This window comes from Sprattus sprattus (assembly GCF_963457725.1).
Source record: "Sprattus sprattus genome assembly, chromosome: 16".
In the NCBI taxonomy this organism is placed as follows: domain Eukaryota; kingdom Metazoa; phylum Chordata; class Actinopteri; order Clupeiformes; family Clupeidae; genus Sprattus; species Sprattus sprattus.
Window position 1 is genome coordinate 29,511,761 of NC_137914.1, and position 23,183 is coordinate 29,534,943.

At 38.9% G+C, this 23,183-nt stretch overlaps 1 protein-coding gene across 1 annotated transcript; it reads left to right on the forward strand.

Moving 5' to 3' along the window:
• Positions 1 to 918: 918 nt before the first annotated feature.
• On the forward strand, positions 919 to 21,744 carry slc2a6 (solute carrier family 2 member 6; the record flags this gene model as incomplete). Its single annotated transcript, XM_080853887.1, has 10 exons — positions 919 to 965; positions 1,146 to 1,299; positions 1,844 to 2,050; positions 2,287 to 2,386; positions 2,754 to 2,959; positions 3,754 to 3,903; positions 4,295 to 4,403; positions 4,862 to 5,038; positions 20,437 to 20,582; positions 21,565 to 21,744. The coding sequence occupies 10 exons, from the start codon at positions 919 to 921 to the stop codon at positions 21,742 to 21,744; spliced, it is 1,476 nt and encodes a 491-aa protein (XP_080710013.1).
• Between the last annotated feature and the right edge of the window lie 1,439 nt (positions 21,745 to 23,183).

The window sequence follows — 23,183 nt, forward strand, 5'->3', positions numbered from 1 at the left end:
ACTCTTGTTCACTCTTCTTTCCTTCTTCCACTCTTCTTTCCTTTCTTCTTCCACTCTTCTTTCACTTTTCTTTCCTTTCTTCACTCTCCTTTCTTCTTTCCTTCTTTCACTCTTCTTTCCTTCTTTCACGCTTCTTTCTTTTCTTCTTTCCTTCTTTAACTATTCTTTCCTTCTTTCACTCTTCTTTCCTTTCTTCACTCTTCTTCCCTTTCTTCACTCGTCTTTCTTTTCTTCTTCCACTTTTCTTTCCATCTTCCACTCTTCTTTCCGTCTTTCACTCTTCTTTCCTTTCTTCTTTCCTTCTTTCACTCTTCTTTCTTTTCTTCTTCCTTTCTTAACTTTTGCATTTCATGCACTGGTATTTCCTTCAGGAAATGCATTTTCTAGTTATTATTATTATTATTATTATTATCCCTTAATCACTTTGTGTCCATACTATAGAGATGTATAAAGTTCGTTTTTATTATTATTATTATTGTTTCACATCATCTACACTGTTTAGCACTATACATCCTATCCTACATTGTACGTAGCTGTATTGTACTGTTTGTTTGTTATCATGTTGTCTGTACATATTGTTTGTAATTATTGTAAATATGAGAGAGCTGCAAGATACCAGAATTTCCCCACGGGATTAATTAAGTATTTATCTATCTTTCTACCTATCTATCACACAATTGAGTTTCTGCTCTGCTTATTTCAACATATCATCATCCGAAATCCGATTGCGCTGTGTGAGAAGTTCCAGAGAGCCATCTTCCCCTTTTTGGTGTCAATGAGTGAATTTCCCATGTCACATGACATGACACACACACTCTGGCGCTCTGGGTTGGACTCATTCTTCCTCATACTATAAATGCCAACACTCATGTCCGTTCAGAGAAAGCAGCACCTCCTGTCACTTTGCTGGTGAAGAAAATGGATGAGAACACCCCCCTCATTCCAAGGGAAGCCCTAAAGAGAAGGTGAGTTGTGTTTAAAATCTTCTCATAAAGTAATTTCTTTAGTTTTGTCTTCTTTAAGTTTTGCTTTGAGTAAAGACAATGTGTGACAATCTACTTTCATTTGGATGTCCTGTGTATATTTCAGGTTGTCTAGAATAATACAGCTTACCCTTCCTATCAAACATACTGTCTCTGTTTCAGTAATGCCAGGCTCTACCTGGCTGCCTTCTCTGCAGTCCTGGGGAACCTAAGCTTTGGGTTCTCTCTGGTGTATCCCTCCCCTGTCATCCCCCAGCTGCAGATGGGCGATGACCCTCGGCTGAAGCTCGACACCCACCAGATCTCATGGTTTGGGGTAAGCAGCTCTCTAGGTTTCTGTGGTGTTTCTTTCATCTCTCCCATTTACGGTACCCTATTCAGTGCATTTGGAACAAGACCCCCCTCTCCAAAACATTTGTTGCCGTTAGAATCTCACAGTCTGTAGGTGCCAAATATAAATTTGTTGTTGTTAAAAAATGTGTTCTGCGTGAGACTCTGCTCATCACCACTGGAGCAGAATGTCAAGTCAAACCAACTGTATTTGCATTGAGCCTTCGATAGTTACTGTGCTCACTGCTCACACATGGGATGGAAGGACAATGACATATAAAGGTGTGAACTGAAAACAAGAAAAACTATGTCAAATTTAAAGTGAAGTTGAACTGGAAACACCAGCTTTCTCTGCTTGGTTTCCTGTGTATTGTTCTATTTGTATGTTGTTTCCTTGAAACCCAGTGATATTTTGTTAATTATTAATGAATCTTGATGAAGAAGTGAAGAAAGTGAAATGTGAACTGAAGCTGAACTGGAAACTCACAAGAGGCTTTCACTAAATTTTATCCTTTCACAACCTTCTGCAGTCCATCTTCTCACTGGGGGCGGTGGCCGGGGGTCTAAGTGCCATGCTGCTTAACGACAAGGTCGGGCGCAAGCTCAGCATCATCCTGTCGGCTGTGCCATCCTCCGTGGGTTACCTGGTGCTGGCGGCGGCACAGGCCGTGTGGATGCTCTACCTTGGCAGGTTCCTGACGGGCATCGCGTCGGGCATGACCGCAGCTTCAATACCTGTAGGTCAGCTGGTGATGATGACCACTGGTGACTGACTACACAGCTGATTCACTGCCATCACTGTTTCTACGGAGGGTGTTTGCTGTTGTACTGATTTGGTGTGCATTTGTGTTTGCGTTTGTGTTTGTGTTTGTGTTTGTTTGTGTGTGTGTGTGTGTGTGTGTGTGTGTGTGTGTGTGTTTGTGTGTGTGTGTGTGTGTGTGTGTGTGTATGTGTGTGTGTGTGTGTGTGTCAGGTGTACGTCTCAGAGATCTCACACCCCAAAGTGAGAGGCAAATTGGGATCCTGTCCCCAGATGACAGCAGTGTTTGGAGCATTGGCCCTTTATGGTCTAGGTAACATCCTGCAGCTCTCTCAATAGCCTGCGGAAAGTCTTCTATTAATTAAATTATTGAAATATATTACCATATATTTCCTCAATTAATTAAATCTATTAACATCTATTAATTAAATTAATTAAATGTATTAACATCTTTTAATTCTAGTAAGAGTGATAGTAGTAGTAGTAGTAATAGTAATGAAATAAAAAATCTGACATTTCTATTCTATTTTCATTAGTTAGAGTTTACAATGTGTCCCAATAGCAAAGCTATCTGCTGTGTAATCTATGTTTTCAATGTGCCTCAGAGCTGCAGGCTGATTTGATTTCTGTGTGTGAAACGGTGACCTCAGGAGTCAAATGAGTTTCTTGTTGTGGTGAAGGTTTGGTGTTGCATTGGCGCTGGCTGGCGGTTGTCGGGGAGGTACCGGTGATGATGATGGTGCTTCTGCTGTGCTTCATGCCGGACTCACCGCGGTTCCTGATCACGCAGGGCCGTCACGAGGAGGCACGTCGAGCGCTGGAGTGGTTCAGAGGAGCGGAGTACACGGAGGAGTTCCTCCGCATCCAGCACAGCGTCAACACCCTGGTACCAAACGCACTGCCTTTTAACACTCCCATGGTGCACTCTGCTGCCTTTTACACACACACACACAGACACACACAGCGTTGTTTCGCACACCTTGCAGGCTGTCTCTCACATTGCCGACGCTTTCACACACACACACACACACACACCTTGCCATATTTCACACATTCTGTAGACTCCTTTCCATAATAGCACCTGCCTCTGGATATTAAAGATGCTTGATTCTTTTCAACTGCTCGCACTCAAAATGCCCTGCCGTGCTTCATGTCTTTCTTATAATACTATGTCTGCACAACCTGCACACGCTTGTGTATGTGTTTGCATGTCTCCATGAGTGTGTGTTTGTGTGTGTGTGTGTGTGTGTGTGTGTGTGTGCGTGTATGTGTGTGTGTGGAAAAAGAGCAAGGGAGACAGAGAGTAGGGATGAGAAAGTATATCCCTCCTGTGTGTGCGTGCTCCCTGACCGGGTGGTATAGGCTGGGCAGGGTTGAGAGAGAGAGAGGGAGAAAGAGAGAGAGAGATGTATATATATATATGTATATGATGTATATCTGTCCTGTGTGTGCGTGCCTCCTGACAGGGTGGTATAGGCTGGGCAGAGTTGAGAGAGCGAGAGAGAGAGATGGCGGGAGAAATAGATGTATATGTACATGTATATATATATATATATATGTATATGTATATGTATATGTATATGTATATGTTTAGGTATATGTATATGTATATGTATATGTATATGTATATGTATATGTATATGATGTATATCTCTCCTGTGTGTGCGTGCCTCCTGACAGGGTGGTATAGGCTGGGCAGAGTTGCGTCAGCCCTTCTACTACAAGCCCATCCTGATCTCAGTGGGGATGCGATTCCTGCAGCAGATGACTGGAATCACCCCTATCCTGGTCTACCTGGAGCCCATCTTCCACCAGACACAGATCACACTGGTGGGCAGCACACCATAGTCAAGGGTCACGCTGGGGACATCATATATATCCATTTACTTCTGTCTTTTTCTTTCTCTTTCTCTTTCTCTTTCTCTCTCTCTCTCTGTCTCAGCGTATCAGCCTTGGCTCACGCTGTGGACATCATATCTATCTGTTTATTTCTCTCTATCGCTCTCTCTCTCTCTCTCTCTCTCTCTTCAAATTGGCATTTCTATACAAAGAGTTGGTTTAAAAAAAGAACACAAGAGAACATTTATAGATAATATGATAGTTTATACTGATTAATATTATTATTACTGTGTTCAATATTTGTTCAATATATCTAAAAAATACATCTATTCATTTCGTAATCCTTTCATCATCCTTCCATCCCCCCTGTGATGTTGCTTAGGAGCCTCGATATGATGCAGCTCTGGTTGGAGCGGTGCGGCTGCTGTCCGTGATGATTGCAGCCAGTCTGATGGACAAGGCTGGCAGGAAAGCCCTTCTCTTCACTTCAGGTGTGCCTTATTCCCTCTGTCAATCCCTACTGATATTGTTGAATGTTAGGTAGGTCCCTTCATGCCAACCCGATCAAGGTTTTTATATAGATCCCATCTTTCTCCAGGTCTGAGTTGCAGAAATGCACTCCAGTCCAGCGATGTTATTTTTCGAAGGTCAGGTCGTATCAAGCTGAAAGATAATGACGATGTTGGGCCATTTTCAGTAACCAGAAGGAGACATATTAATCCCAGTCCAATAGTTCTGTTGAGATCTTGCCTATTCAAATCCAACCAAATGCGCTACTTTCATGGGTCTTATTGTCTTATTGTTAACTTATGTACGAGAAACATTATACCAACCCCATTACATTATTATTATTATTATGTATGAGTTTATTCCGACCTCAAACCCCTTATAAGACATAGCTCAACCAGTGGCCTACAGCATCACCTGTCCTTCTGCCTGTGCTTCCCAGGGTTCCTCATGTTCCTGTCCATGCTGGCCATGACCATGTACACCTACGTGCCGCCTAGTCACCACGGCAACACCAGCACCCCCCTGCTATGCTGGGTCGAGAGTCCCTCTCAGACGACCCCGACCTTTGACCCCCTCACACTCATCCCTCTGATCAGCACCATGGTCATCATATTCGGTGAGTCTCTGGAAAACACTACGAGTGCAGGTCCGTGCCAGATCCGTGCCAGATGAGGGAAGAGTCTTTGCTCTTTGGTTCAGACTTGTATTGACTGCTGAAGTGGCCTGGCCTGGGGATAGTACTGAACATTTAAAACATTTATTCTCTACCACCATACACTTTGTATTCCGAGCAGCACAATTAGTTCCAAACTCTCCTCAACATGGGTCTCCATAACATAACTCCTTGACAAACACCGGTCTACACATCCATGGGCAGAGCCAGGCCCTGGATACACTGCCTCTCCATTTAATCATTAAAACACGATGCAATGCGGCCAGGGGGGACTCTGCACCACTGACCACAGCAGAGTGGTTTATTAACTCAGGCTGGTTAGTTTGTGTACGGTCCTTTGCAGCGCAGTCACTCACTGTAAAAAATGGCCTTAAAATTCACAGTGAAATGGCGTAAAATCGTGACATCAAAAAACTGTAAATAGAAATACAATAGAGTATTGCTTATTTCAACATTTTTTGGTACAATTCTAAACGGAATATAATTGTTCATTTTAAAGTAAGAATATGCATATTTCTTTATAGAAACTAGTGCAGTGCCCGTAGGGGGTAACATCTATGACGACGACTGTTCTATGACTATGACATCATTCACAAAAAGTGTCCCGATGTATCTGTTGTAATTCGTTTGTAGGCCTACTTTGTTTTCTCATTATTGCAATATTGTTGTAAAATGGTGCTGCTCCTTTAAGAGCCGTACGTACAGGGTGGGTGTGGCAGAGCGAGGATGAGAGAGCGAGAAGAGAGGTGATTCTGTGGAATGGTTTTTGTGTGAGCGACCGGAGAAATACATGTGCTGTAAAGTTATTTCGGTGTGTAGTGAATAAATCCTCTAACAAAGAATACAGTGGCGTTATTTGCTAACCAGCAGCAGAGAGTAAGAGTACGGGAATTAACCCTGAAGTTTTAAACAGTTGATACTTCGGCCCTGGAGCAGTGAATTCAGTCTCCCCTGCAATCTCCGACTACGGTCAGAGACGGACAGTGCAGGAAAGGTTAACAATATTATAAACCTCAGTCTGCATTTACCCTGGCTGGGAGAGGCTGTCATTCGGAAGATACTGTGTGTGATCGCCTTTGCTCTGTGTTCATTAAACCTGTCAGAGTGTATGAATAAAAGGCTGGGTGCCAATCAAAATCACAACGCAAGAGTGGAGTACTACACCGCTACAACGGTGACATGGGTTTGCACCGTACGGCAAACGGTAAAATACAAATAGGCTATCTCGAACTATGAATTCAAAAATCTTCAAAATCAAGAATGCACAGGTTCATGACATGCGTAAGCTACATTATTTTGAAACTTAATATAAAGAAGCTTAAAAATAAACGAATAGATCAAATCAATCACTTTCTTAAGATTACCTGAGCAAAAGTCTGTATCTGTTCACCAAGAAGAATTTGAATGCGGACCTCACCTCCTCTATCCAACGGTATTCTGAACTTTGAGTGAAGGCAGGATAGTTACTACGCGTATATTGTTTGCTTGTGACGTCACTACCCATAGTGCCGACGGGAGGGGAAACGATAACCCATTGTTTCCTATGGGAAACGGTAAAATACAAATACCTCGCGAACTATAAATTCAAAAATCTTCAAAATCAAGGATGCACAGGTTCATGACATGCGTAAGCTACATGCGAAATCTCATAACTAACGTAACTACCGTCAGTGAGATACGCCCTAGACTGACAGACTGACACACAGAGATTCCTGGATTTATAGATAGATGTTATTTACACGAAGAAAAACTGTAATACAAGAAGCAATGCAATGCAGTTTAAATTACAACCTGGTGGTGTTAAAATACTTAACGAAATATAAATGTTAACTAGAAAATGCATTTCCTGAAGGAAATACCAGTGCATGAAATGCAAAAGTTAGGAAAGGAAGAAGAAAAGAAAGAAGAGTGAAAGAAGGAAAGAAGAAAGGAGAGAAGATTGGAAGAAGGAAAGAAGAGTGAAGAAAGGAGAGAAGAGGGGAAGAAGGAAAGAAGAGTGAAAGAAGGAAAGAAGAAAAGAAAGAAGAGTGAGGAAAGGAAAGAAGAGTGGAAGAAGAAAAGAAAGAAGAGTGAAAGACGGAAATCATAGTTGAAGAAGGAAAGAAGAAAGGAAAGAAGAGTGAAAGAAGGAAAGAAGAAAGGAGAGTGAAGAAAGGAAAGAAAAGTGAAAGAAGGAAAGAAGAGTGGAAGAAGGAAAGAAGAGTGAACAAGAGTGAAAGAGAAAAAGAGAGTGAAAATATTGAAAAAAGGAGATAAAAATGGAGTGAAGAAGAGAGATTGAGTGTGAGAGAAAGTAGACTGAGAGGGATAGAGAGAAAGATGGAGAGATGGAGAGAGAAAAAAGTAGAGAATGGAAGGTGTCTTAATGTTCCTAGTTACAGTTAAATGGAGAGGGACAGAAAAGAGGTTCCTTGGTTTGGCGCAGGTGTCAGTGAAGCACAGGTGCAAGCCAGTTTAAAGACCCTATTATGATGTCATAATGGCCCAATGTAAGTCAATGGGAAAATTTAGATTTGTTTTTATTTAATAAAAGTATAAAGTTTAGAAAAGTGAAAAATAAATAGCATAAGTGTCCTTTACAAGACCTACGCGACAAAGTTTGAATGAAGTTTCTACGTTAAGCGGTTCGGGCTGAATGAATCGCAGAAAAAGGTAACAAGAACTAGAAAATGCATTTCCTGAAGGAAATACCAGTGCATGAAATGCAAAAGTTAGGAAAGGAAGAAGAAAAGAAAGAAGAGTGAAAGAAGGAAAGAAGAAAGGAAAGAAGATTGGAAGAAGGAAAGAAGAGTGAAGAAAGGAGAGACGAGGGGAAGAAGGAAAGAATAGTGAAAGAAGGAAAGAAGAAAAGAAAGAAGAGTGAGGAAAGGAAAGAAGAGTGGAAGAAGAAAAGAAAGAAGAGTGAAAGAAGGAAATCATAGTTGAAGAAGGAAAGAAGAAAGGAAAGAAGAGTGAAACAAGGAAAGAAGTAAGGAGACTGAAGAAAGGAAAGAAAAGTGAAAGAAGGAAAGAAGAGTGGAAGAAGGAAAGAAGAGTGAACAAGAGTGAAAGAGAAAAAGAGAGTGAAAATATTGGTGTCTTAATCATAGGCGTCAGATTCGGGGGGGGACGGGGGGGACATGTCCCCACCACTATTCATGATTTCAATTTTGTCCCCACCACTCTTAAAAATGTGCTAACCAATTGCGACCGGTAAAATCCCCACATACTCAACCGCAATCGTCCATTCTATAACTTTTGTATGATCTGCTCCCATCAATTCGCAAACATTTCTCAATTACGGTGACAGTTATTCATAATTATGAGCTATCACTTGCCCAATTACCATTTTAACAATAGTCAGTCTTGACAACAGCAAATAATTAATTTAGCCTCATTTGCCTTTTGCTGAATGAAAAATCGCAAGGAAGTAGGCTATATTTTGTTGTCAAAGATTCTATAGCCCACCCACAATTGTTGCGATTGTTTCCCACCCTGTGTTGTGTTGCATTGCGTGTTGAGTAAGCGATAAGTAGGCTCCCCCATGCCCTTCAAACACAAAAGTGGCTGTAGAAAGCGGTATGAACGCAACGAGCAGGATGAAAGGGTGGCAAAACTGCCCAAATTATCTTCATTTGGATTTGTGGCGAAGAGTGTTCAGGAGAACACTACGTCTCTGACCCCCAGCCCAACGGAAATTAGGCCCACCAGGGTAGGCTAATCACATAGCGTTTACTGTCTGATATACTGTCAACTCCTATAGTTCACGTCCTGCTTTTCAAGCAGCGATCTCTCAGCAGTCATGAGTGCAACAAATAGCAAAAGCTCAGATTGTGGATAACCACTTGGTTACATTAGCCTTTGGCGAGGTGTGCATGGCTCTGCTATTGTTTCCTTTCCATTCTAAACGTCATGCATGTTACGTTTTATAATACGCCTAATGCTACTTCAAATGTATTGTTTCGTTTCAATGTCGTTAAAAGAATAAGATATTGTTGGAGGAAGTTTGTTTTGTTGCAGCAGGCGCTGTCGAGCGGCTGTTCCAATAAATCCATGTAAATGTTCGTAATTCACAATAATGTTTGATAACCCCCTTTGAAGAAGTTGTATTAATGTTCCCCCATGTGTTGTCTACTGCTCATTTTACACTGTTTCTCCAAAATCCGTTTGATCGATGAAATACTGTGTTCATTGGTGTTTTCATGACAACATATTGTAGCAACCCTTAATGTGTATTGTACATCATAAGTAGCCTACATTAGCCTGCGTCTCGCAGAAATGCAATATCATTGCTTCTGACGTTACGAAGGTAAGGGAAGTCTAGTCATTGTTACGCCGCTGGTTGATGCTCAGTACCCCGTTTCATTTCATACACTCTTGGCCTTCACAGTCTGAAATTGATTGTCTGGTAAACTTTGTTGCTGTCAAGAGAAGTGTTAAGTTGCCAATTCTGTTCTTTGTCCTATGTGTATTAGTATTACATATCCCGAGCCAATACCCTGGTGTTCCCAACACCGTTTTGCAATACAAGCCAAAACACGATCTTTTATTGTTCGAATGGGATTTTCAACACCTGAGAATACACTGTAGAGCATATTGTAATGCAACGTTGAATGGATGAATAGCTTACATAAGGGTACCCAGCACTTTTCAAACCACACTCAAGCTTATGGTTATTGTCCCCACCACTTCTAAAAACAAACTGACGCCCTTGGTCTTAATGTTCCTAGTTACAGTTAAATTGAGAGGGACAGAGAAATGCCCTGTATTGTTATTCCTAGGCTTTTTATTCTTCTGCTTATTACAGTGCATGAAATGCCCTGTATTGTTATTCATAGGCATTTTCTTCTTATTACAGTGCATGAAATGCCCTGTATTGTTATTCCTAGGCATTTTCTTCTTCTTCTTCTTATTCTTCTTACCTTTTTCTGCGATTAATTCAGCCCGAACCGTTTAACGTAGAAACTTCATTCAAACTTTGTCGCGTAGGTCTTGTAAAGGACACTTATGCTATGTATTTTTCACTTTTCTAAACTTTATACTTTTTAAGATATTAAATAAAAACGAATCGAAATGTTCCCATTGACTTACATTGGGCCATTATGACATCATAATAGGGTCTTTAAACTGGCTTGCACCTGTGCTTCACTGACACCTGCACCAAATCAAAGGAACCTCTTCTCTGTCCCTCTCAATTTAACTGTAACTAGGAACATTAAGACACCTTCCATTCTCTACTTTTTTTCTCTCCATCTTTCTCTCTATCCCTCTCAGTCTACTTTCTCTCACACTCAATCTCTCTTCTTCACTCCATTTTTATCTCCTTTTTTCAATATTTTCACTCTCTTTTTCTCTTTCACTCATCTTTCCACCTTCCACTCTTCTTTCCTTCTTTCACTTTTCTTTCCTTTCTTCACTCTCCTTTCTTCTTTCCTTCTTTCACTCTTCTTTCCTTTTCTTCTTTCCTTCTTCAACTATTATTTCCTTCTTTCACTCTTCTTTCCTTTCTTCACTCTTCTTTCTTTTCTTCTTCCACTCTTCTTTCCTTTCTTCACTCTTCTTTCTTTTCTTCTTTCCTTCTTTCACTCTTCTTTCCTTCATACTCTCTTCTCTCCTTTCTTCACTCTTCTATCCTTTCTTCTTTCCTTCTTCCACTCTTCTTTCCTTCTTTCACTTTTCTTTCCTTTCTTCACTCTCCTTTCTTCTTTCCTTCTTTCACTCTTCTTTCCTTTTCTTCTTTCCTTCAACTATTATTTCCTTCTTTCACTCTTCTTTCCTTTCTTCACTCTTCTTTCTTTTCTTCTTCCACTCTTCTTTCCTTTCTTCACTCTTCTTTCTTTTCTTCTTTCCTTCTTTCACTCTTCTTTCCTTCATCCTCTCTTCTCTCCTTTCTTCACTCTTCTTTCCTTTCTTCTTTCCTTCTTTCACTCTTCTTTCTTTTCTTCTTCCTTTCCTAACTTTTGCATTTCATGCACTGGTATTTCCTTCAGGAAATGCATTTTCTAGTTTTTATTATTACAGTGCATGAAATGCCCTGTATTGTTATTCCTAGGCATTTTCTTCTTCTTCTTCTTATTCTTCGTACCTTTTTCTGCGATTAATTCAGCCCGAACCGTTTAACGTAGAAACTTCATTCAAACTTTGTCGCGTAGGTCTTGTAAAGGACACTTATGCTATGTATTTTTCACTTTTCTAAACTTTATACTTTTTAAGATATTAAATAAAAACGAATCGAAATTTTCCCATTGACTTACATTGGGCCATTATGACATCATAATAGGGTCTTTAAACTGGCTTGCACCTGTGCTCCACTGACACCTGCGCCAAATCCAAAGAATCTTTTCTCTGTCCCTCTCAATTTAACTGTAACTAGGAACATTAAGGCCCAATCCCATTTCTAATCTCTACCCCTACCCTTACCCCTACCCCTTCGCCTTCGCTTTTTCAAACGGAGGGGTAGCCGAAGGGGTTGAAACGCTAGCCCTTCGAATTGGGATAGCACTTCAACAATTACGTACGTCATCAGTACGAAGCGTCAGCTGTTACGTTACCGGAGAGCGACAGCTGTCACTCACCAGACATAAACAAACATGGCGCCTGCAGCTGTTATTTACACAATGCAACATTTCATCAAACAAGTTTTAAAATCATGAATTACAAAGAAAATACTTTCATTTGTGTGATGCTTTCCCTGCTGTTTCCGACATTTTTAAATGGACTCGCGCGATGTTTTTTCTTTAATGATCACGGGTTCGCAATGCATTGAGGGAAATCAGTCTACCCCTCCGTTTGAAGTGAGCCCTCGGAAAATCTCTGTTTGGAGGGGTAGAAAGCGCTTCCCCTTCCCCTACCCCTCTGTCTTAACGTGAATTGGGACAGCCCTACCCCTCCACATGAACGCGCAAAACGGAGGGGAAGGGGAAAGACGAAGGGGTAGGGGGAGAAATGGGATTCAGCCTTAGACACCTTCCATTCTCTACTTTTTTCTCTCTCCATCTCTCCATCTTTCTCTCTATCCCTCTCAGTATACTTTCTCTCACACTCAATCTCTCTTCTTCCCTCCATTTTTATCTCCTTTTTTCAATATTTTCACTCTCTTTTTCTCTTTCACTCTTGTTCACTCTTCTTTCCTTCTTCCACTCTTCTTTCCTTCTTTCACTTTTCTTTCCTTTCTTCACTCTCCTTTCTTCTTTCCTTCTTTCACTCTTCTTCCCTTTCTTCTTCCCTTCTTCAACTATGATTTCCTTCTTTCACTCTTCTTTCTTTTCTTCTTCCACTCTTCTTTCCTTTCCTCACTCTTCTTTCTTTTCTTCTTTCCTTCTTTCACTCTTCTTTCCTTCTTCCTCTCTTCTCTCCTTTCTTCACTCTTCTTTCCTTCTTCCACTCTTCTTTCCTTTCTTCTTTCCTTCTTTCACTCTTCTTTCTTTTCTTCTTCCTTTCCTAACTTTTGCATTTCATGCACTGGTATTTCCTTCAGGAAATGCATTTTCTAGTTCTTCTTACCTTTTTCTGCTATTCATTCAGCCCGAACCTCTTAACGTAGAAACTTCATTCAAACTTTGTCGCGTAGGTCTTGTAAAGGACACTTATGCTATGTATTTTTCACTTTTCTAAACTTTATACTTTTTAAGATATTAAATAAAAACGAATCGAAATTTTCTCATTGACTTACATTGGGCCATTATGACATCATAATAGGGTCTTTAAACTGGCTTGCACCTGTGCTTCACTGACAGCTGCGCCAAATCAAAGGAACCTCTTCTCTGTCCCTCTCAATTTAACTGTAACTAGGAACATTAAGACACCTTCCATTCTCTACTTTTTTTCTCTCCATCTCTCCATATTTCTCTCTATCCCTCTCAGTCTACTTTCTCTCACACTCAATCTCTCTTCTTCACTCCATTTTTATCTCCTTTTTTCAATATTTTCACTCTCTTTTTCTCTTTCACTCTTCTTTCCTTCTTCCACTCATCTTTCCTTTCTTCACTCTCCTTTCTTCTTTCCTTCTTTCACTCTTCTTTCCTTTTCTTCTTTCCTTCTTCAACTATTATTTCCTTCTTTCACTCTTCTTTCCTTTCTTCACTCTTCTTTCTTTTCTTCTTTCCTTCTTTCACTCTTCTTTCCTTCATCCTCTCTTCTCTCCTTTCTTCACTCTTCTATCCTTTCTTCTTTCCTTCTTCCACTCTTCTTTCCTTTCTTCTTTCCTTCTTTCACTCTTCTTTCTTTTCTTCTTCCTTTCCTAACTTTTACATTTCATGCACTGGTATTTCCTTCAGGTAATGCATTTTCTAGTTATTACAGTGCATGAAATGCCCTGTATTGTTATTCCTAGGCTTCTTCTTCTTCTTCTTCTTCTTATTCTTGTTACCTTTTTCTGCAATTAATTCAGCCCGAACCGCTTAATGTAGAAACTTCATTCAAACTTTGTCGCGTAGGTCTTGTAAAGGACACTTATGCTATGTATTTTTCACTTTTCTAAACTTTATACTTTTTAAGATATTAAATAAAAACTAATCGAAATTTTCCCATTGACTTACATTGGGCCATTATGACATCATAATAGGGTCTTTAAACTGGCTTGCACCTGTGCTTCACTGACAGCTGCGCCAAATCAAAGGAACCTCTTCTCTGACCCTCTCAATTTAACTGTAACTAGGAACATTAAGACACCTTCCATTCTCTACTTTTTTCTCTCCATCTTTCTCTCTATCCCTCTCAGTCTACTTTCTCTCACACTCAATCTCTCTTCTTCACTCTATTTTTATCTCCTTTTTTCAATATTTTCACTCTCTTTTTCTCTTTCACTCTTCTTTCCTTCTTCAAATCATCTTTCCTTCTTCCACTCTTCTTTCCTTCTTTCACTTTTCTTTCCTTTCTTCACTCTCCTTTCTTCTTTCCTTCTTTCATTCTTCTTTCCTTTTCTTCTTTCCTTCTTCAACTATTATTTCCTTCTTTCACTCTTCTTTCCTTTCTTTTCTTCTTCCACTCTTCTTTCCTTTCTTCACTCTTCTTTCTTTTCTTCTTTCCTTCTTTCACTCTTCTTTCCTTCATCCTCTCTTCTCTCCTTTCTTCTTTCCTTCTTCCACTCTTCTTTCCTTTCTTCTTTCCTTCTTTCACTCTTCTTTCTTTTCTTCTTCCTTTCCTAACTTTTGCATTTCATGCACTGGTATTTCCTTCAGGAAATGCATTTTCTAGTTCTTTGTACCGACTTCTGCGATTAATTCAGCTCGAACCGCTTAACGTAGAACCTTCATTCAAACTTTGCTGCGTAGGTCTTGTAAAGGACACTTGTGCTATGTATTTTTCACTTTTCTAAACTTTATACTTTTTAAGATATTAAAGAAAAACGAATCTAAATTTTCCCATTGACTTACATTGGGCCATTATGACATCATAATAGGGTCATTAAACTGGCTAGCACCTGTGCTTCACTGACACCTGCGCCAAATCCAAGGGAACCTCTTCTCTCTATCCCTCTCGATTTAACTGTAACTAGGAACCTTAAGACACCTTCCATACTCCACTTTTTTTCTCTCCATCTCTCCATCTTTCTCTCTATCCCTCTCAGTCTTCTTTCTCTCACACTCAATCTCTCTTCTTCACTCCATTTTTATCTCCTTTTTTAATATTTTCACTCTCTCTTTATATCTTTATCCAGAGCCACTCTTGTTCACTCTTATTTCCTTCTTCCACTCTTCTTTCCTTTCTTCTTTCCTTCTTCTATTTTTCTTTACTTCTTCCACTCTTCTTGCCTTTCTTCTTTCTTTTTTCCTTCTTCCACTCTTCTTTCCTTCTTCCACTTTTCTTTCCTTTCTTCACTCTTCTTTCCTTCTACCACTCTTCTTTCCTTCTTTCACTCTTCTTTCCTTCTTTCACTCTTCTTTCTTTTTTTCGTTCCTTCTTCCACTCCTTTTTACTCTTTCACTCTTTTTTCCTTTCTTCTTTCATTATTTCACTCTTCTTTCTTCTTTTCTTTCCTTCTTCCACTCTTCTTTCCTTTCTTCACTCTTCTTTCTTTTCTTCTTTCCTTCTTTCACTATTCTTTCCTTTCTTCTTTCCTTCTTCCACTCTTCTCTCCTTTCTTCACTCTTCTTTCCATTCTTCTTTCCTTCTTCCACTCTTCTTTCTTTTCTTCTTTCCTTCTTTCACTCTTCTTTCTTTTCTTCTTCCTTTCTTAACTTTTGCATTTCATGCACTGGTATTTCCTTCAGAAAATGCATTTTCTAGTTTTAAAGTATTTCTTTGTTGTTGTTTTTACAGGAAAAATCTGGCAGCTGAGTTGCCAGAATAATTCTGTAAAAAATACGGCCAAACCGTATAAGGGCCATTCTACCGAATTGATGCAAAGTCATGTCGGATATATTTTGAATTTTTTTATGGTTTATTCCCCAAACTTTGTCCGTATGTATATTGTACCATATCTAAAGTACACATATCTAGTAAAAGAACAGTCAAGTTTTATATTGTATTTTCAGAATGTGTCGGAATGTTTTTCCTCTTCCAAAAATTGTCACTACCGAAACATCACATTTACTATAGTAAAAAAGTATTATTATTGACCTGTTCAGATTTTGTTTCCTTCCCTTTTCTAAAGTGTATTTTTACAAATATTTCTTGAAGGTTTTCACAATGAAATCCATAGAAATTAATTTTTTACCAAATTTTCAAGTTCAATTTATCTGTTTCGGTAGTGACTGCACTGTTTCGGTAGTGACTGCACTGTTGGATGGATGTTCATTTTTCTCCCAAAATCATCCAAAAGGTGCTCTGGGCCGCCCTTTAGTCCACACAACACATTTATTTAAAAATTATGGGATTGAACTACTTACCATTTCATTTTGTCACTACCCAAATCATCTGGTCACTACCATATGTTTCGGTAGTGACTGTTTCGGTAGTGACAATTCTAGCTAACTTTAAGCATAAATAAAGAATTCTAGCAAGCACACGGCTTTCGAACACATCTTTGAAGAGGTGAACACACATACAAACATAAGATTTTCCATGAAACCCCAAAAGGTTTACTTAATTGAAGAAAACATGCGTTTCGGTAGTGACAATTCTTAAGGTTACACGTCGATTTTCAGACTTTGGAACACATTTATATAAAAACTATGGGATTTAGCTACTTACCATTCAACCATGAGGGACAGAGATGCAGTGTCACTGCATGGTCAAAAATGCAGAGTCGTGGCTAAAACACAGGCTCAGCCAATTAACTAAAACTCTTGTGTTTCGGTAGTGACATGAAAACTAGGGACATGATTTTTTGAGTATAGTAAATTGATTTAAAAATTAAACCCACAATAAATCTAAATATTCCAAGTTCTGTTTCAACCCAATCATAAAGATCTTTGAAATTAAATCATTGAAAAAAATCTAAAAAAAAATCAGTGTTATAATCAGTGTTATAATGAGATTTAAGCAGTTAAATCATGTTGTTTGCTTGGTATTTCTCAGTGAAATTGAAGGGGATTTGATGTACAATAGACATCAACTGGATGTACATTTTACTGAAATAGCTGGTTTTATAGCGTAATGGTCATGCAAAATCAGCATAAATCCAATATTAAATGTACTGGTTTACAATGTAATATTATACATTATAAACTGTTAAAGATACATATTGCTCTGTGAAGATGGTTACGATTTGGCAGTATTATTTACTGAATTATTCTGGCAACCACAGCTGCCAGTTTTTTCCAGTAAACAGGATTTGTTTTACAGTGTAGCATAGCAGTGATGTAAATATAGCTAAAGTTCAATGTTGAATATACAGGCTTAAAATGTTACATTTACTGAACAAACTTGTCCAATACAACATAACAGTGACGTAAATACTGCAAATATCCAATGTTGAATATACAGGTTTAAAATGTTAAATGTACATGCTGCACTGTAAAGAGATTTACAGGTGGATGTATTCTTTACAGGATTGCTCTGGCAACTCAGCTGCCAGAATTTTCCTGTCAAAACGATGGCAGTTTTTTTTACAGTGCTGGTACATTTTGTTGCAACAATCAAAAGTCTCTGAAGCAGATGACTGCTGAATGAATACAGTTAGGTGTTTTCCAGGGTAAGCTGCCAGTTGGGTCACACACGGTAAGTAGATAGAGAATGAAATCTGACATACAGACCACTGACCACAGTCAACTGTCTGGTTTTTAAATCTCTACTGCTTCTTTCACTTCTATTGCTGCCGGCGTCCAGGTAGCAGAGGCATGACTTTTAATGTATAACACACGCATCGGAAATAATCCCACGTTGAACAGGCAATGTTAAAGAATATTATTTATATTTTAAGGTCTTAATGCTAGTCTTTATAACAGAAGCCTCCGGAACAAATATGGAATTAAATTTGAAATTAAATCATTGAAAAAAATCTAAAAAAAAATCAAAGTGTTATTTAAAGGCATTGAAATTTAGATGTCAGGGTTGGGGACAGCTACTTCCCAATAGAAAGTACCCTATAAATGATGATTTTGTATATATTTAGCTTATCACTATCTCATGTAATGCATTGGGTTTATATAGACCATAACATGTTCTAATTAAATATCTATGCCTAGATACCTAATTGTTTTGTAAATAGTTTTTATTGTTGAGGGACTGCATATTACACGAATTCGGTAGAATGGCCCATAAACATCTTCACAGAACATAACATTGTAAACCAGTAAATTTAACATTGGATTTATACTGATTTTGCATAACCGTTATGCTATAAAACCAATTATTTCAGTAAAATGTACATCCAGTCGTTGTCTATATAGTACATGAAATCCAATTCAATTTCACTGAGAAATGCTTAAGTCTCATTATAATACTGTTATTCAACTAATTTTCAATGTAGATTCCCATATAAAGTTCTTTATAATATAATGTATTCAAATGCATTAATAACAGTTTGGACCAGGGCCTTAAGTGAAGGGGGTGGAGCAGTGGCACTTGGGGGCGTGTAACCTTCCTCTAGTCTCTAACTCCAGTTTCCACCACTCAATCACAGTTGTGTCCAGTGAAGAACTGATATTATATTTTGAAAGGTGGCAAATGTTATATAATCCCTTGAAAAGGTAAAGTTTTCTCGATCATGGTGGGTATTATTTGTGGGGAAAATAGTAACAATCTATAAAAGAAATGCGTAACTTACATACACTATAGAAACTTTAAAAAAAACATTCAATGAAATTAAAAAGTTATTATTTTCTTGGGTATTTTTGTCATTTTTAGATTTACAATGATTGCTGGGTAATATGTATGTTTGTTCATGTGACGAGACAGTACGATATGGCTAGTCTCTCAATTTGCCAAGATGCTGACAGTGGCAACAGCAGAGCGACCCTTTTCCAAATTGAAACTCATTAAGACCTACCTGAGGAGCAGGAGAGGCTGAATGGTCTGGCTATCCTGTCCATTGAAAAAGCAACAATGCATCACCACTTTTATGTTTGAAAGGCATCGTTTCGGCTTGCAGGCCTGCTGTGTACAGTCAACATGTCGGTCTTGACGTTCAGATTTTGCGCCTAAACTAGCTATATCGTATTGTCACCGGACAACAACATACATATTACCCAGAAATCATTGCAAATCTTTAAATGACAAAAATACCAAAGACTATAAGAACTTGTTCATTTCATTGAATCTTCTTTTAATAGTTTCTATAGAGTATGTAAGATAACGAATCACTTTGTTATAGATTGTTACTTTTTTACCACAAATAATACCTACCATGATGTAGATATATACGTTTACCTTTTCAAGTGTCTAGCTAGCATTACACACCCTTTTAAATGCATTACCAGGACTTCTCTGTATTTATGCTGCTGAAACTGGAGTTATAGACTTCTGTCAGACGCAGTAGAAGAGGGTGATGGCATCTATTTAGACATACAGTGGGGAAAATAAGTATTTGAATCCCTTGCGATTTCACAAGTTTGGCCACTTGCAAAGAAATGTGTGATCTATAATTGTAATGGTAGGTGGATATTAACAGTGAGAAACAGAATATCAACAAAAAAATCCAGAAAAATGCATTTTATAACATTTATGACTTTATTTGCATTTGATGCGAAAAATAAGTATTTGAACCCCCAAAACTGACTGACAAAAATGACTTAGTACTTGGTGGAATAACCCTTATTGGCAAGCACAGACGTCAGACGTTTCTTGTAGTTGGTCACCAGGTTTATAAACATCTCAGGAGGGATTTTGGTCCACTCCTCTTTCCAGATCCTCTCCAAATCTTTAAGGTTGTGTTTTCAATGGGATTCACTTCTATTGCTGCCGGCGTCCAGGTAGCAGAGGCATGACTTTTAATGTATAACACACGCATCGGAAATAATCCCACGTTGAACAGGCAATGTTAAAGAATATTATTTATATTTTAAGGTCTTAATGCTAGTCTTTATAACAGAAGCCTCCGGAACAAATATGGCAGCGATCAGCTAACGAAGATGTCCAGGGCGTTAGATGTTATTCGCATTCTACTCACACAGAGGCCAAGTGATGATGTGATCTAGGAACTGACCACCTTTCACAGCCAATGGGACTCTGTTGTCTGCTCCTCCACTTGGGATTCAATTCCACTCAGCGTGAGGGTGACAGCTATGACCTGCAAGTGCAATGGGATTTGTTGTGAAGTATAACGAGGTCAGAAAACTTGGAAGCATTTCAAAGCCATCCTGTCATTCGATGAATAATTGCATCCTCTGAAAGTGTGTCAGCCAAGTACAAGTATTCAAGTATTCAAGTATTCAAGTATTCAAGTATTCAAGTATTCAAGTATTCAAGTATTCACACTGCAAAAATGCTTTTCTAACCTAGTGTTATTACTCTTATATTGAGATGAAAAAATCTAGTTGGTCTTGTTTCTAGCTAAATTGTACTTACCTAGTGCTCTTTGGTAAGGTTATTTTTGCCTATTTCAAGCAAATATTACTTATTTTAAGAAATCTTAACAAGCAAATTTGGCTGCCAGTGCGTTAAGCAAATTTGGCTTAAAACAAGCAAATTTGGCTGCCAGTGCGTTAAGCAAATTTGGCTTGTGAAGATTTCTTAAAATAAGTAATATTTGCTTGAAATAGGCAAAAATAACCTTACCAAAGAGCACTAGGTAAGTACAATTTAGCTAGAAACAAGACCAACTAGATTTTTTCATCTCAATATAAGAGTAATAACACTAGGTTAGAAAAGCATTTTTGCAGTGCAAGTATTCAAATATTCAAGTATTCAGTGATGCAAGGGAAATTAGAGTCAACACCAATCCAACCCGAGACTCTTACCCTAGTTATGGACTTCACGGACTTAACCTCTCCCTCACCAACACCAGCATTAAGTCCTCTGACTCTTTTGTCTGGGCTCAGGGTACGCCATGGGATGGGGACCAATCACGTGGCTGCTGATGTCAGAGGTGCTGCCTCTGGGGGCTCGTGGGATAGCGTCGGGGGTGTGTGTGGGGGTCAGCTGGCTCACTGCCTTCGTACTCACACAGTTCTTCATGCACGTGGTGGTGAGTACCTTACATCACTTCCTGTTTCATTGTTATTGTATGTTATCATTAACTGGAATAATTACATTGTAATTTAACCTAAGCAGCTAGGTCTGGAACAGCTCTGGGGCTGCTGTGGTCTCAGGGTCAGATTCAAGTAGATCTGCTCCAAATTTGGGCCAGTTCGGGGCCATATTCAATCCACATTAGTGGCAGATCCGTTTTAAGTGCAAGTTCAAGTTCAAAGTACTTTATTGTCATTGTCACAAAAACAACGAGACAGCCAAGTTGATACCCAAGTTGTGTTCCGGTATGAGCTGCTGTCTCAGTTTGTTTCACTCCACCTCGCAGACTAGAGTTTCAAAACTACAGGTGACCTGGATCAGTGGTTCCCTATCAAACCTTCTGGCCCAGATTTGAACCAGTCAACATTAGTGGCTGAGCCAGAATCAGAAGCAGTTCACATCAGTAATCATTGTTGTTTTCATTAGTTTCTGCCATCATTAATGATCCGATCGAATGATTTATTCATTTCTGATTGGACAAGAGGGATTCCATTGGCGCATTTCCAAGGTTGGGTAAAACCCCAGTGTCTGGGGAAAAGCCTCAAAAACAATCTGAAAATCTCGTTCACTGGACCCGGGCCATGGTCTAAATACCCTCAGTGGGAAAGTTCCAGTTTTTGAATCTTAGTATAATGAGTTTTCTTCATTACATCTGAATTACAGCATAAGTTTCATTATTTAATATCCACACCTTGTACATATATAAACAGAAATATATATTTATATGTATACTGTATATATATATATATATATATATATATATATATATATATATATACGTATATATGTGGGATATAAATATTTTCAGTGCAGGCAGGATCCAAGAGGTGGATTGAGAACCCCTGACCTAGATGCTCATCATGTAAACATCACCTCACACTCATCACTCACACTCAAGAACTGGCCCAGAGAGGACATGTTTGTTTGCTTTTCAACAGGTGGCGTTCGGGCTGTTTGTTCCCTTCCTGTTCTTCTGTGTGGTGTGTGTGGTGAACATAATATTCACCGGTGTGTGTGTCCCCGAGACCAAAGGCCGTTCGCTGGAGGAGATCGAGAACTACTTCAGAACCGGGCGCTCCTTTACCATCACTGACACAACTACTGCGCCTCATGATTAGAATTGATTCTATTGTATAATATAATTTATATTTATATATATATACAGTATACAGTAGTTGTATTTCATGTTTACAAATGATGCAGCTTGTCTGCATTGTGGTTAAATGCTGCCTTTAGCTGACTGAGTTCTCACGGACATCACATGGATATTTGCATGGGAGATATTGCAGACATACAGAAATGTATAAACTGACAAACTGGGTAAACTCACCAATTATGTGTCTGTGATAAAGTAATGTCATTTTTTTTACTTGATTTCAAGATTAAAGTTGCTGAAAGCTTATCGTTGTGTTTGTGCATCTAATAGCATGAGTTGTGTGTCTAGAATCACTATAAAGGTCACTGGTAGTAAAGCAGATGGCAGGAACTGATAATGGCCTTTCACTTTTGCTTTTACTCACAGTCCTGTTCCCGTTGTTGCGCAATAAAGCAAAAAGCCCTGTAATCCCCAGCGGTGACTTTTCCGTTCAGTCTGCCTCTCACATCTTCCCCCTCCCTCATTGCACAGCACTAGGGGAGGTTGTGCTTTCCTTAAGTTACATACAGGCAGTTCACACCAGTTCTTGGGAAAACCTGACTTTCCTCATGCCTCTTATTTTGCATAAGCCTTCCTTTGGGATGTCTTTTGAGAGAGGCACTTCAAAATTAAAACCAAGCTGAAAAACGTGATATATTTTCATGTAAATGGTAAATATCTGCAGCAAACACACACATTATAGACATTTTGAGGTAAGTTATGTAAACCGACAAATAAGAGAAGGATGAGTATGTCCGCTCATGTTGTTCACAGTGACACACATCTTTTTTTACAAAGGTGGCCTCATGTTGTCAAAGTAACAAACAGCCTTATTACATATGTGGCCTTATGTTGTCATAGTAAAAAAAGCTTTATTACATAAGTGGCCTCATGTTGTAACATACAGCTTCTCACCAAAAGTGACCACATGTTGTTACAGTAACACACAGCTTTATTACATATGTGGCCTCATGTTGTTACAGTAACACACAGCTTTATTACATAAGTGGCCTCATGTTGTTACAGTAACACACAGCTTTATTACATAGGTGACCTAATGTTGTCATAGTAACAAGTCGCTTTTTTTACATAAGTGGCCTCATGTTGTCACGGTAACATACAGCTTTATAACATAGGTGGCCTCATGTTGTTACAGTAACACACAGCTTTATTCCATATGTGGCCTCATGTCGTTACAGTAACACACAACTTTATTACATATGTGGCCTCATGTTGTTACAGTAACACACAGCTTTATTACAAAGGTGGCCAAATGTTGTCACGGTAACACACAGCTTTATTACATAGGTGGCCTCATGTTGTAACATACAGCTTCTCACCAAAAGTGACCTCATGTTGTTACAGTAACACACAGCTGTATTACATAGGTGGCCTCATGTTGTCATAGTAACACACAACTTT